The sequence below is a fragment of the Podarcis erhardii genome (assembly GCF_964252035.2).
Source record: "Podarcis erhardii genome assembly, chromosome: 3".
NCBI classification, from domain to species: Eukaryota; Metazoa; Chordata; class Lepidosauria; order Squamata; family Lacertidae; genus Podarcis; species Podarcis erhardii.
Genome location: NC_138507.1, coordinates 93,039,628 through 93,055,108, shown reverse-complemented (window position 1 = coordinate 93,055,108; position 15,481 = coordinate 93,039,628). Strand labels below are relative to the sequence as shown.

The window sequence follows — 15,481 nt, the reverse complement described above, 5'->3', positions numbered from 1 at the left end:
AAGTAGTTAAGGAGCAGGTAACCTTCGGGACCTAAGATCAAACTCAGAGGCCTTAGTCTCATTGCCTTTTCACATTTTTTTTAAAATGATATTTATTACTTTTAAAACTTACAAAATAGGGGGGGAAAAAGAGAGAGAAAAAACGAGGGGGGAAAAGGGGGGGGAAAGCAATACAATACACAACGTAACTAAACACATTAAACTAAACAAAACCTTATCCCTAACCGTAACCCTGAACAAAATAAAAACAAAAACAATTTAAAAACATACATCACACCTTTCCCATACTCTATTTTTCATTCCCTTGTTTCATCGACCTCCTCTCACCTCCCTTTTTGTGTTCCACTTCTATTAATTGTTTCAGCAAATCCTTTTCATCTTTCTCTATTTTCTGTCATACTGTAAATATCTTAACATATTTTTAACCTTATTTTCCATTAAGACTAGAATACTTATATATGCTTAACTCCTTATAACATTTCTGCTAAGGCCATAAAATTTCATTCCAACATTTTTCTATCACTCATTAATTTTACAGTATTTCTATAAATAAACTTTAAATTTTCCAATCTTCTTCCACCATCTCTTCTCTCTGGTCTCGGATTCTGCCAGTCCTTTTCCATATAGTCCATCAACCTGGAGATCTTATGTCCGAGGCTCTTAACTCTTTTCCAAGTCCCTTCTGCAGGTCTTCTTCATATTCTTTAATGCTAAAGAGCAGGTCTCGGGGAGACTCCAACGTAACAATGCTTTTGTTCCTTCTCGACAGGTCAGCCAAATTTCCATAATTAAAGTTAAGATCCATAAAGCATTTCAGAACATGTTTCAAGCTTCCTCCAAATCCAAAGGCCCCCAGAACTTCAATCTCCTCCTAACCCAAGTCCATATCCCAAAAGTCCATTAATACCTGCATAGAGGGATCTTTCCAACTTCCTTCTCCAATCCAAGCCAGTCTCTGATCCTCAAAATCTGACTTTTTCTAGATTCAATCATAAAAGGCCTCAACTTATAGTCCTCAATTTGCTTCTGTGGGGCTAAAGATCCCACTTGTATTACTTTAGGTTCAACAACAACATCTTTCTCCTTCTCCTCCACAGTTTCTCCTGCCAGAGTAGATTCCTGTACCAAGTCCTGAGTAATTTCTGTGTTGGTGCTCACTTTTTGACTCAAATTAATCGCTTTTTCTCCCAAGTTGTCAGTTTTAGTGGTCAAATCATTTATCTTCTTATGAAGCTGTTCCAGCGAATAGCTTATCTTACATAATGCGGTCACTATGGCTTCTCCTGTCAACATTTTTAAATTGTCCAAGGTCAATCCCTGGTTCCCACAATTTCTTATCCTGCAGCTGGAGATTCCTCACTTACACTCCTGTAACAGTTTCAAAAGCTCCCTCTAGAGGGAAACAGTCTCCACTTGTATCAATCCTTTCAAGCACAACTCAAGCAATAAAGTTAGTTTCAATTTTCAGTTACTTTTCCTCCTTTTTAAACGCAGAAGGAGACAATGGAAACAGTATCTTTCTCTTATTCAGCTAGCTGTCAAATATGTTCTGTTCACAGTCAATGAACTCTCCCAAAACGTCCCTTTTTTTTGGCAGCCCGTTTCCAGGTTCAGAGCAGTGGTAATTTGATTTTTCACTCTCTCCTGCAGGCTCGCCAGGTCCAAAATTTTCCCCATCTTCTCCTGCTTCCAAGGGGGGGTTTGATAATTTTAACCGATGGAAATTTAATCCTTTGCTAAAGGCTTTCCGGGACTTTAGCTTGTAACGTCTTTGGTCCAATCTATTTACAAAAGAGGAAGGCGGACTTCCTGTTTAAAACCTTCCCGTTTTGGTGCCAAATTAAGGTATTTAAAGATCCAATTTTCAAGGTATTTAAAGATCCAATTTTTCCCTACTTTCTCATTGCCTTTTCATGATACAGTATTCAGATCGTGAGCATGAGAGTCAGATGTTTCTGTGGAGGTACTATGGTTCTGGAATATTCTTCCAGCTGAAAACTATCAGAATCTCTTTCTGTTTCATCAAAACCCTTGTTTCGATGTACCTTTAATATGAAAACATTTTGTTCAGCTCTGCTTCACTTGCTGTTATACAGTATTTACACAAATCTAATGCGCCATCGAATCTACTGCGCGCCTCAAATTTCAAAACCTTGAAACCAAAAAGGTATTTGCTAGTGAATGTAAATATGCCATCAAATCTAATTCACACCCTAATTTTCATGACGTAATTTGGCCAAAATAGGTGTGCATTACATTCAAGTAAATAGAGTAAGACTTGGGATGAGCATAGTATTCTTATGTTCGTCCCTGTCCTCCTCAAAAAATTATCTGTGCAGTAGGTCTGAGAGACTTGATTTCAGCACTGATATAAAGATGCGTGCTTTCTCTTTATACTATCTTGAGCAGGGATGTAGTTTGTTTTTTTTTAAAAAAATGTGCTCTTGAATGAGAATGAGTATCCTAGTGCAGGTGGCATAACTGTAGTGAATGGTTGACTATATAGTGGTACCTCGGGTTACATAAGCTTCAGGTTACATACGCTTCAGGTTACAGACTCCGCTGACCCAGAAATAGTACCTCGGGTTAAGAACTTTGCTTCAGGATGAGAACAGAAATCGTGCTCTGGCAGCAGCGGGAGGCCCCATTAGCTAAAGTGGTGCTTCAGGTTAAGAAGAGTTTCAGGTTAAGAACAGACTTCTGGAACGAATTAAGTACTTAACCCGAGGTACCACTGTAATGCTAAAGTGCATAATCAGTGGCACCATCTATAGGAGCTACAGCACCCACAATATTTTGTGCTGTGAAAAAAACTGGGCCCTGAGGAAGTGCCGGCCCAGGCCCAGCTTTTCTTACGGTGCACATGCACATGCATGCATGCTGCGTTGCAAAGTTATGACATGCAGTGCAGCACGTTGTGCACCCACAGTCAGGGATCTAGGTTGGCGCCCTTGTGCTTAATGTTGGCTACATTGCCTTTCATTCCAGTTCTGACGCAGTAATGTTGTCACTGGTTTTTCTTATCCAGTTGTTTCCAGCTGGGATTCCTTCTTCTTTTAAAAAATATTTTTTATTGAATGTTTAACAACAAGCATCACTTTTCCAAAATAAGAGCTATAAAACAGCAACTTAAATTTCCATAATAATAACCACACAATAACTGACTTGGTGTTATGTCAATAAAATATACAAGATCATAAAAGATTGCGACAAACTAAGCAAAAGACAAACAATATATATTAAATCATGATACATATAAAAAATGAAACACACCCAAGATAATAGTGCAAAATCTTAAAATATATACTACTTTGAGATGGATTGAAGTGATATAAATAATTAAACTTTTATTCAAAATATTCATATGAAGACAGCACCACCTAGTGATATAAGAGATGTTATGAAAAATAGATTATATAAAATAAAAATAAATAAAATTCCCCTTTTTCCACAGGGGAGCCTAGTTCACCAAAGAAGGTGGGGGGAGGGTAGGAAAGTTATGTCAACCATACAGTACAAAGAGCTGTTGCCAGAAGATTGCCATATTCAGTTGTACTCATAAAATTTATACAGTCTACCCAAGTTACAGTAAAATTGTCTTTTAAAATTTGTCCTTGTGCAAGTCTATGGTTGCCATACATCTGGGAAATCCTGGACATGCCCTCTGAGGCGGGCAACATGCCCATCTGGGGGGATTTTTACATTTCAATGAAGATGTCCAGGTTATAGGGGGACGGTGTTATATTTATTTATTTATTGCCTCAGGTGGCTCTGCTTGCTGTGCACCTGCACACCTTTTTCCCTGGCTCAGGCTGGCAGCAGCTCAGGCTGTCCTCTTTTTTGCTCTTCAAGAAATGGCAACACTATGCAAGTCTCAATCTATTCATCAGTTTTTCCAGTACAGTGGTACCTCGGGTTAAATACTTAATTCGTTCCGGAGGTCCGTACTTAACCTGAAACTGTTCTTAACCTGAAGACCACTTTAGTTAATGGGGCCTCCTGCTGCCACCGCGCCACCAGAGCACGATTTCTGTTCTCATCCTGAAGCAAAGTTCTTAACCCGAGGTACTATTTCTGGGTTAGTGGAGTCTGTAACCTGAAGCGTATGAAACCTGAAGCGTATGTAACCCGAGGTATCACTGTAATGCAATCTGCCATACCTCTTTATACCAATTTGTAACATTCACTCCTTCCAGGTTTCATCTGCGATTCCATCTGAGCTTCGCACAGCTGTTTACAGAGCAGAGGGCTCAAAGAAACACAAAGTCAAAGCAGAAGAAGGCAAAATGGGTTTTGCATACGTGTACGTAAACTTTCTATTGTCTATGTTCTGCTTAGGATTTAGCTTGTTGTTCTTTTCCTCTTTTTAACTGTTCCTCCTCTTTTTGGATTTGATAGTGTGACTCTGTAAAGCACAAGCAGGGAGCTGATCTACACAGAAGGAGTTTAGTAGTAAGCTGGCCATCCATCACATTGTAGTGCCTCTTAGTCTCTTAGATTTATATCAAATATCATTACAGTGGTACCTCGGGTTAAGTACTTAATTCGTTCCGGAGGTCCGTACTTAACCTGAAACTGTTCTTAACCTGAAGCACCACTTTAGTTAATGGGGCTTCCTGCTGCTGCTGCGCTGCCAGAGCACAATTTCTGTTCTCATCCTGAAGCAAAGTTCTTAACCCAAGGTACTATTTCTGGGTTAGCAGAGTCTGTAACCTGAAGCGTCTGTAACCCGAGGTACCACTGTACCTGGATTCAAGAGTCTTTTAGACTCTCAGCTCGGGTCAGCACTGTTTCTTAAAACATAGATGTAGCAGACTATTTATTTATTTCAGTGATCAGTGAAAGTATTACTTAAGGAAAACAGATCTGTTTATCTAAATAATATACGCATTTATATAAGCTTCAAAAGACACAAACACTGGATGGAGCTATCTTGGGAAATGCATGTTTCCAAACCTGAATTTCTCGTGATAACAGGAATGTGAGGATGATGGCATTACTTACAGGAGAAAATTGTTGGGACAATTGGAGGTTGAACTGCTTCCTGTGCTTGCTATTCCCTCAAAATGTTTCTCCATTCAGCTCTCCCCCCCCCCACCTCAGCTGAGATGGTTTTGGAGTGTGGCTGGGAGAAAAATAATTAAAATGGATGGGGAAGAGACATTGGCAAGGGAGATTAGAAGGGGGTGGGGAGATTAAGCACACTTTCTGCCAATCAGTTTCCCCTGTAAGTGTCTCCTTGTTCGCCACAGAAGCGTTATGAGAAAACATGAGATTGGCGGTGTCAGGGGCTCAGGAGCAGAGGCACAGGAGGGGGAGGAAATGGAGAGCGAGGGGGAGGAATCCGAGGGGAGCGTAGGAGATGACAGTGGCCCGAGGGATTCCATGAGCCTCTCCAGCGAATCGGAAGATTCACAGAAGGGGGCGCCAGTGGCCAGGGGTAGGGGGTTCCCAAGGGGAACGCCCCAGGAGCAAGGGGGCAGCAGGGACTCCCAGAGCAGTAGTTGAAAATCAGGACCAGCTTCCCCACCAGAGCAGAGTGGGGGGGAAGAGCCCCAAGTATAGGGCCAGTGCATTCCCAACCAGGGAGAGAAGACGAGGCAGAGCTGACCACGCCTCCATCGGAGAGTCGGACAACGGAGGGGAGGTCAGATCCGGCCAGTATCCCGGAAGAGGGAAGCAGTGACAGAAGTAGTGTAACGGTTAGGAGAAAGGTCACTGGGTTGGCGCGAGAGGCAAGTTCAAATGTACAGGAGCGCGGGACAGCAGAGAATGAGGATTGGGAACCGGGTCCTAAAGCCCGACGGAGGCAGGGGGAGGAGCTAAGCGACTCAGCGTCGGAAGAGTCCAGAAAGGGCAATGCCCCAGCGGGCAGGAGGACCCAGAGGAGGAGAGAGCAGCGGAAAAGGTGGAGCAGGGCTAGGATCTTAAACTGGTGTCGGAGGGGAGGAGACTTAGACGGGACTTCGCCGATCTAGGGTTTAAGACGTAGGGCTGCACGCTGTGGCTTTGAAATGGAAACTGAACTTCAATAAAGACTTTTGTACATTAAGACAGCCTAGCGTTGGTCCTCTGTGAGCTGGGACCTAGAGGCAGCTCTGACAGGCGGCATTCAATTTCTTCATGGTTTTATCATAATAAATTGCTTCAGCCCTCCACTGCTGCTGCACTGCTGGAACATAAGCCATGGTTTGCCTGAGTGGTTATCCAGACTCGTGGTTTGTCTCTCTTTGAACAAATGCAAGAGCTGTAACCAAGATTTATTCTTAGCTTCCCACTTGTGATTTGTTTGTGTGAACCAAACCACAAGTTTAGGTTTGACTGTAATGCTAAGTCAGCTCTAGGTAGTACAGCAGCAGGAGGAGGTGAAGAATGAAGTAGCTGCGATTCTCACTTAGTGTACCAGGATGTCGTTCATTTGCAAAGTGACATGAGAAACAGGCCATTGTTTCTGCTCTGTTTTAGCTGAAAATTCATTTTATTTAAAAACAGCTCCTTAATGTGATGTTTTAATACACTGTTTCCACACAAGCACTGCATATTCTGGGGCATGTAAAAGTTGTTTCCATGTGCTAAAAGAGTCATGTAGAATAATCTTCAGATTTTTCTTCTTGTGTTTTTAGTTTCTCAAAAATACATAAGGAAAAGATAAAACCAGTTGTTGGTCAATGTACTGAATTGACTGAATGGGATCAGCACCAGAGCATAGAATACTCTGAACTGGGAGATATGAATGATGAGCGACTTTCTTTAGTTCCTCTTCAGGGAGAATCCAGCTATATTAGTGATGTATCAACTGATGTTTCCATTGAAAGTAAAGGTATAATAGAGAGACTGAGACTGTTATTAAATAGCTAAGCTAGTAAAAGAATTCTGAAATGGTTAAGAATTGCAATTTTCCCCTTCTCTCCCCAATTTCTTATGCACATCATGCAAGTGTGCAGAGATTATATAAGGAAAATCAGATTTTCACTTGAAAATGTATGTTATTGTGTGACATGCTATGTATACACACACATGCATGCACACACAAACTGCAATTGAGATGTAATTTGAGACACATTTGGGAAAGGAAGGACTAAATTCAGCCATGGGCTCCTTTTACTGCAGTTACCAAGTTATTTTCTCTTGACAGAGATGGATGCCATTCACTCATGAGCAATAGAGAATATTATAGAAAACAAAGAATATTAAGTGAAAACTGGCAATGAGTTTCAGTAATCATATATCCTGGGCTTCTAATTAATATAGTGCTTATGTAATTAATTATATTGGTTATCTGTTCCAGGTGAAAATGAAAAGTCTGAAATTCTTCCTGTTTCTACCCATTTAAGTTGCCATAAAAGAACATGCATGAAATTTCAAGCTGGTTACGATCACAAAACTATCAGAGAGAAAAAACCTCCCTGTTACGATAAAACTGGTGTGTATATTGAAAGCCAAATGCTGTTGCCACATGCACTCTTGAAGTCAGTACTTCTGCATTTGTTTTGTCCATGGATGATTTTTGTCTGTGATGTAGCCAATGGAAAAAATATTACACCAGACAGAATAAAGCATTTAAGCAAAGTAATTTATGTATAATGTAATCCATTGAAAAGGCATCTAAATGTGACACATGCACTTTTCATCTCTCATGTTGTTGTTGTTTAGTCGTTTAGTCGTGTCCGACTCTTCGTGACCCCATGGACCAGAGCCCACCAGGCACTCCTGTCTTCCACTGCCTCCCGCAGTTTGGTCAAACTCATGCTGGTAGCTTTGAGAACACTATCCAGTCATCACGTCCTCTGTCGTCCCCTTCTCCTTGTGCCCTCCATCTTTCCCAACATCAGGATCTTTTCCATGGAGTCTTCTCTTCTCATGAGGTGGCCAAAGTATTGGAGCCTCAGCTTCACGATCCGTCCTTCCAGTGAGCACTCAGGGCTGATTTCCCTAAGAATGGATAGATTTGATATTTTTGCAGTCCATGGGACTCTCAAGAGTTTCATCCAGCATCAATTCTTCGGCGATCAGCCTTGTTTATGGTCCAGCTCTCACTTCCATAGATCACTACTGGGAAAACCATAGCTTTTACTATACGGACCTATTAATCTCTCATAGTGACCCACATTAGAATGAATAAAACACATCTAAAATCATCATAATTGAAAGTGTAATAAAACAGTTAATGCTAAATGTCCTAAACTCAGAACAATTTTGTAAGGCATCTAAACAAAACCTTCAAAAGCTTGAAAGAGGGAAAAAAGAATTCACCAAAGAAGACCTCTCATCAGCATTTTGGTCATCTGTGTCTCCAGGGGGAGGGAATTCCTGCTTCAACCACTGTTTGGCAGGGAAGAAATGCAGGGGATTTTGAGAAGGTTGGCAAGAAGATTTGGGTCTGAGGAAAGATGTTAAGGAAGGAAGAGTTACTTTTCTGAGCCCTGGAGTGGTTCAGAAAAATCTGGGTTCTTCTGTTTCCTCCCCAGAAGAACTCAGATAATTTTCAAGCTAATTGAATGCAAATTAGGGTGAATTCACCTGTCTTTAAATATAATGATTTCTGCTTTGATTTAAGCCAGCATCCACATTAAAAAGGACTAGCATGTTTCAAACTGGGAATGTCTGTTTTGCAGAAGCGACTTGCCTCAAACCAGAAATTACTGTTTATGTAATAGAAGCACCCCATGCCACCCCATGCCAAACAAGACACACCTCTTAATGAACTTAAATACACATTGATTTCAGTAGATCTACTCTGAGTGTGATTTAGTTAGATCAGGGGTTGTCAACCTGGTCCCTACCGCCCACTAGTGGGCGTTTCAGGATTCTAGGTGGGCGGTAGGGGGTTCTACGGCACAAGCTGAATCCTCCTTCCATCAAGCACTGGTGGGAGGTAAGGAAATTTTACCATCAAGAAACACGCATTAGTGGGTAGTAGGTAAAAAAGGTTGACTATCCCTGAGTTAGATGAATCCTTTGCGTACATACTGTAAATAACTTACACAGACTGACCAAGCTTAATATGTAGTCATAGTTCTATCACTTTATAATGTCATAATTTTAGAATGGCATGTGGATTTTTACACATACAAAGATTTAATCTTTGTATTTTTAATCTTTTCTTGGAAGCCACCCAGAGTGGCTGTGGAACCCTAGCTAGATGGGTGGGGTATAAATAATGAATTGTTGTTATTATTATTATTATTATTATTATTATTATTATTATTATTATTATTTATTATTACTGCTTTAACCAAAATTACAGGGTTGTTTGGAACATTTATGTCAGGGGCTCAGGAGCAGAGGCACAGGGAAGAGGGGAAATGGAGAGCGAAGGGGAAGAATCCGAGGGGAGCGTAGGAGAAGAGGACAGTGGTCCGAGGGATTCCATGAGCCTCTCCAGCAAATCGGAAGATTCACAGAAGGGGGCGCCAGTGGCCAGGGGTAGGGGGTTCCCAGGGGGAACGCCCCAGGAGCAAGGGGACAGCAGGGATTCTCAGAGCAGTAGTTGGAAATCAGGACCAGCTTCCCCACCAGAGCAGAGTGGGGGGGAAGGTTCCCAAGTATCGGGGTCAGTGCATTCCCCAACAGGAAGAGAAGACGAGGCAGGGCTGACCACGCCTCCGTCGGAGAGTCGGGCAACGGAGGGGAGGTCAGATCCGGCCAGTGTCCCGGAAGAGGGAAGCAGTGACAGAAGTAGTGTAACGGTTAGGAGAATGGTCACTGGGTTGGCGCGAGAGGCAAGTTCAAATGTACAGGAGCGCGGGACAGCAGAGAATGAGGATTGGGAACCGGGTCCTAAAGCCCGACGGAGGCAGGGGGAGGAGCTAAGCGACTCAGCGTCGGAAGAGTCCAGAAAGGGCAATGCCCCAGCGGGCAGGAGGACCCAGAGGAGGAGAGAGCAGCGGAAAAGGTGGAGCAGGGCTAGGATCTTAAACTGGTGTCAGAGGGGAGGAGACTCAGACGGGACTTCGCCGATCTAGGGGTTAAGACGTAGGGCTGCATGCTGTGGCTTTGAAATGGAAACTGAACTTCAATAAAGACTTTTATACATTACCACAGCCTAGCGTTGGTCCTCTGTGAGCTGGGACCTAGAGGCAGCACTGACAATTTATAATGTTTATACACAAAATAATACTCACTACATTCTTTTCTCTTCCAGAACCTATTATTGATGATGTAGTATCTCATATTTTGAGACTGAGAGATAGACTTGGGTGGGAGACATCATTACCACGACGTGGATTTGTAGCTAAACCGGCAAATTTAGCTAATTTTCAGAAGATCACGTTGCCGGTATTTACCTTTTCAGTTCAAGTCGGTTTGTTTAATTTATGTATTTAGGATTCAGTTTGGAACCTGTTGAAGTTAATGAAAAATTGTCTTTGAATTTGATGTATTCTGTATTGTGGTTGTGCCACAAAATTCTAGCAAAAAAAACCAGAAGTGATGCCTTGGGTTCTGGTTATCATTAGATAGGCTGGCATGGAAGAAAGGTAACTCTAGCTAGTATTTGGTAGATGGAGAACTTTTACATATTATGTCTTTAGCTTTCTATTGCACCGTAACTTAAGGACTTGGGTGGTATAATTAAATGTTTTAAATCTTCCTTCTGCATTTGCTTCTTAAATGTTCTGCAGTATTGACTACAGTATTGACTAATGATTATAGATAGACAGAAAGAAAGAAAAAAAGAAAGAAAGATCCATATCCTATCTTATTAAATAAAAGATTTCCTGTTTAGAGCTACCACTTTTGTTCTTGCACAACACCAGGTCTACTTCCTAGGCTATTGTTTCTTACAGTCTGTTTTGTTTTTTGTTTTTTGTTTTTTGTTAAAGATATTTATTAAGATTTTATATAATAGAAACAACAAAAAGAAAAAGTACATCATAAAGAAACAGAAAAAGACAATAAAAACATAAACAAGAGAAAATCCATTTTTTAACTTATTATCTATATAACCTTCTTTCTTGACTTCCTCACATCTCCCTTCTTTGTGTTCCCCTTTACACAATCAAGTTCAGCAAATTCTAACCCTCTTTCAGACCTCGTTTATAGTTATATATTTCAACCTATTATGTCTCCAATTTTCCTTCTCTTTTCATTATCAAATTTTAACTATTCTTAATAGCTTAAGCCCTTGTGCCATTTTGTTTAAATTTGACATAATATTACTCTGATCTTTTCCCCCCTTTTCTTTTTAAGAATTTTTGCATACTCCTTTTAACTAGATCACTGATGCCATATTCTCTTTAAATCTAACATCATTTTAACATTCAGACATTTTACAATGTTTCTGCAGGTAGTCTTTAAATTTCTTCCAGTCCTCTTCCATCGACTCTTCTCCCAGGTCTCGGATTCTGCCAGTCATTTCTGCCATCTCCATATAGTCTATCACTTGCATCTGCCATTCTTCCAGGGTGGGCAAATCTTGTGTCTTCCAATACTTTGCGATAAGTATTCTTGCTGCTGTTGTTGCATACATAAAAAATGTTCTATCCTTCTTTAGCACCAATTGGCCGACGATGCCCAGAAGGAAGGCCTCTGGTTTCTTAGGAAAGGTATATTTAAATACCTTTTTCAGTTCATTATAGATCATTTCCCAGAAAGCCTTGACCTTTGGGCACGTCCACCAAAGGTGAAAGAATGTTCCCTCAGTTTCTTTACATTTCCAATATTTGTTATCAGGCAAATGATATACTTTTGCAAGCTTAACTGGGGTCATGTACCACCTATACATCATTTTCATAATATTTTCTTTTAAGGCATTCTTCTTTTAATGCCGTAAATTTCACACCGATGGTCCATAACTGTTCCCAGTCAGCAAACATGATGTTATGACCAATATCCTGTGCCCACTTAATCATAGCTGATTTGACCGTTTCATCCTGAGTGTTCCATTTTAACAGCAAGTTATACATTCTTGAAAGTATCTTAGTTTTAGGTTCTAACAATTCTGTTTCTAATTTCGATTTTTCCACCTGGAAGCCTATTTTTTTATCCAAATTAAAGGCCTCTCTGATTTGATAGTAGTGTAACCAATCTCGCACTTTATCTTTTAGTTTTTCAAAACTCTGCAATCTCAATGTGTCTCCATTTTGTTCTAATATCTCCCAATATTTCGGCCAGTTGGCCTCCATATTGAGTTTTTTCAGAGCCTTAGCTTCCAGAGGTGATAACCACCTTGGAGTCTTGCTTTCCAATAAGTCTTTATATCTTGTCCAGACATTAAACACGGCTTTTCTGACAATATGGTTTTTAAATGCTCTATGAGCTTTAACCTTGTCATACCACAGATATGCATGCCACCCAAAAGCATTGTTAAACCCTTCCAAGTCCAAAATGTCAGTGTTCTCAAGAAGTAGCCAGTCCTTCAACCAGCAGAATGCTGCTGATTCATAGTACAACTTCATGTCTGTCAGGGCAAACCCTCCTCTTTCTTTAGCATCGGTCAATATTTTAAATTTTATTCTGGGCTTTTTGCCCTGCCAGACAAATTTAGATATATCTCTCTGCCACCTCTTGAAACAATCCATCTTGTCCACAATCTGCAAAGTTTGAAACAAAAACAACATTTTTGGCAATACATTCATCTTTATAGCAGCAATTCTACCCAACAAAGAAAGCTTCAATTTTGACCAAATTTCTAAATCTTTTTTAACTTCTGACCAACATTTCTCATAATTATCTTTAAATAGATTCAAATTTTGGCCGTCATATTGATCCCTAGGTATTTCACTTTCTTAACCACAATTAAATCTGTCTCCTTCTGAAACCTTTCTTTTTCCATTGTTGTCAAATTTTTCTCTAAAACCTTAGTTTTTTGCTTGTTTAATTTAAATCCTGCCACATGACCAAATTCTTGAATCAATTCTAAAACCCTTTTCGTACTAGATTCCAGCTCCTGTAATGTCAAAACCAGGTCATCTGCAAAAGCCTTAAGTTTATATTGTTTAGCTCCGACCTGAATTCCTTTAATCCACTGGTCCCTTCTGATCATATTCAAGAGCACCTCCAGGACCGAAATAAATAACAATGGGGAGATAGGGCAGCCTTGTCGTGTTCCTTTTTCTATTCTAAACTCTTCTGACACCACATTATTAACTATTAGTTTTGCTTTTTGTTCTGAGTAAATTGCCTCTATACCATTTTCAAACCCCCGTCCCACTCCCATTCCCTTAAGATTTTTCTTCATAAAATTCCAAGAAATATTATCAAAGGCCTTCTCCGCATCAATAAAAATTAAGACTGCTTTTGTATTAATGTTCATTTGTAATAACTCCAAAATGTCAATAATGTTCCTTGTATTATCAGACAGATGTCTGCCTGGGAGAAAGCCTGCCTGATCTTTGTGTATCACTTCATTTAACACTTTTTAGTCTATTAGCTAAAATATCTGCAAAGATTTTGTAATCCACATTTAAAAGGGATATGGGACGGTAGTTCTTGAGTTGTGTCTTTTCAGATTCAGATTTTGGTATAAGCGTGATGAAAGCTTCTTTCCACAACTCCAGCGCCTTCTTCCCCTCCATAATCCCGTTGCACACCTCCTTTAATGGTTGAATTAAGTAGTCTTTCAAAGTCTTGTAGTACTTGGAGGTTAACCCTTCTTACAGTCTGTTTTGGACTAACAGCACTCAAAATGAGAACTATCCACCTTAATGTTTGTATTATGAATTGCTGGTGCTTCATAATTAATAATTATCAAGATCCTTAGGAGCTTTTCTGTTTATTTCCAAAGCCCAAAGATTGTGAATTCACACATTGTCCAGCTACATTGATTTTAATAAGACTTATGTGTCTTTACAATCTCAGCTTAATCAGTGTTTCTCAAACTTGGGTCCTAACTGCTGTTAGATTCCCATCAGCTCTAACTAGCTGGGCCAGTGGTCAGGGATGATAGGAGTTGCAGTTCAACAGCAGCTGGGGAGCCAAGTTTCAGAAACACTGGTTAAGTTCTTCATTAATTCATTTTGATTTTCTGTTATCAGAAAGGTGCATTACAGAAAGATGATGGAGATTTTGTATATTGTCTCATAAGAAGTAGAAATGACCCTAAAGCAGACTATGATCCATATGACCTCCAAGTAGTCTCTCCAAGTATGGCCAAACAAAGTAAAGAATATTGGACTGTTACAGCTTCATATGTATCCAAGGTAAGCAACAGGGAAAAGCCTGCATAAAAATTGCTTTTCATCTCTCTGCCTTGCTTACTGGGTTCTGAGAAATGCTCTCACAGACTTCACAGGCCTTGCGAGATCTCCGAAGATCTCTGACAGTTCTGCAAGATCTTGTGCCAGCTCCGAAATGTAAGGTTGCTCATGCAGAGGCAGTTCCAGAAGGTTGTGATTTACGGGCTATTCCCCCCCCCCCAACATAACCCCGCGCAAGAAGCGATCCTACTGTTCATCAATGAGAATTCCTGATTCCCTGTTTTCTAACAAATCAACAACTAAAAGGCATCCTCTCACTATACTAAATTAGGTTTCTGACACAAATAAAGCTTGGGAGGAAATCTGGAGTAGACTTTTTTTCCTGAGTTGACTATGTTTTCAGAGGCACCTTGTCCTTAATTCTTGGTGTATGTTGGCTCACCTGGGCCACAGTAAAAAAAAAAAAGTAAATTCCATAAATTTAAAATCTGACAATCTGCTGTTCTTCACAAAGTGTGCCTTCCAAAGCAAAGGGTCTAATTGGAATTGCTTGTGTACTGATGGCTGGATCTCCAAACTGAGTTGAGTGACATAATTGTGAGATTATCTAAAAACAAATGTTTCTGAATTGTAGAATCAATGGTCAGGTTTTCAGGCAAAATGATAGAATTCCTGTGTGTGACATTCTTATTTTTTTCATTAAGTAGATGAAAAACCATAAATAGTGGTAAGTAATGTGTTTATAGGGTGTTGGTTAATTATAAAAGAACACATCTATAGAGGTAAGAAGGGAGAAACTTCATAGTTTAAAATAAGCAGAAGCAGTTAAATCTTTGAACTCCTGAAAGTAGTTTTGCTTCATTTTTCTAGTTTACTTCAGTGTGTGGAAAAGAAGAAATGGAAATAATACCAGTAATCGAGTGGTTGTGTGAAAGACAAATTTATTACGCATTACGAAGTATCGATATATGTTTTAATTTCAGGTAAGAGATTGTATTATATTTTCAGTACATTATAGGCTGAATCCTGGGGTGCTGTTCCTCTTACAAAAGGGCTTTTTCTGTTACAACACAATATCTTCGCATGAGAAGGGAGAATAGGAATTGAATGTTGTTCTTCAGTTTGCACAAAGACTCTCCTCTTCCAAAGAGGGGAGGGGTTGTGATCGGGATCTGATCCCTGCCTCAAGCAGGGGGCGTTAGCCCCCTGCCGCCCACTCACCTGGCTGGCGCACCACACCCATAGGCAGGCGGCCAACCAGGCCGCTTGAAGGGGGCGTGGACAGCAACTCAACTTGTTGCTGCGCCAGCCACGCGGCCTCTCTTTTCGTCGTCCCCTCACGA

At 40.4% G+C, this 15,481-nt stretch overlaps 1 protein-coding gene across 12 annotated transcripts in view; it reads left to right on the top strand.

Annotated features, from left to right (window-relative positions):
* The window catches only part of DNAH14 (dynein axonemal heavy chain 14), a 137,439-nt gene that overhangs the window by 2,325 nt on the left and 119,633 nt on the right, over nucleotides 1-15,481 (top strand). For all 12 annotated transcript variants that reach the window (XR_014155488.1, XR_014155489.1, XM_081857761.1 and 9 more), the window contains exons 3-8: nucleotides 4,197-4,303; nucleotides 6,624-6,820; nucleotides 7,289-7,423; nucleotides 10,145-10,278; nucleotides 13,977-14,141; nucleotides 15,009-15,121. Coding sequence is in view for 10 of the 12 variants with exons in the window: in XM_081857761.1 (XP_081713887.1) it covers nucleotides 4,197-4,303; nucleotides 6,624-6,820; nucleotides 7,289-7,423; nucleotides 10,145-10,278; nucleotides 13,977-14,141; nucleotides 15,009-15,121 (851 nt within the window). In the remaining 2 variants the exon portion in view is untranslated. The remainder of the gene's footprint in view (nucleotides 1-4,196; nucleotides 4,304-6,623; nucleotides 6,821-7,288; nucleotides 7,424-10,144; nucleotides 10,279-13,976; nucleotides 14,142-15,008; nucleotides 15,122-15,481) is intronic.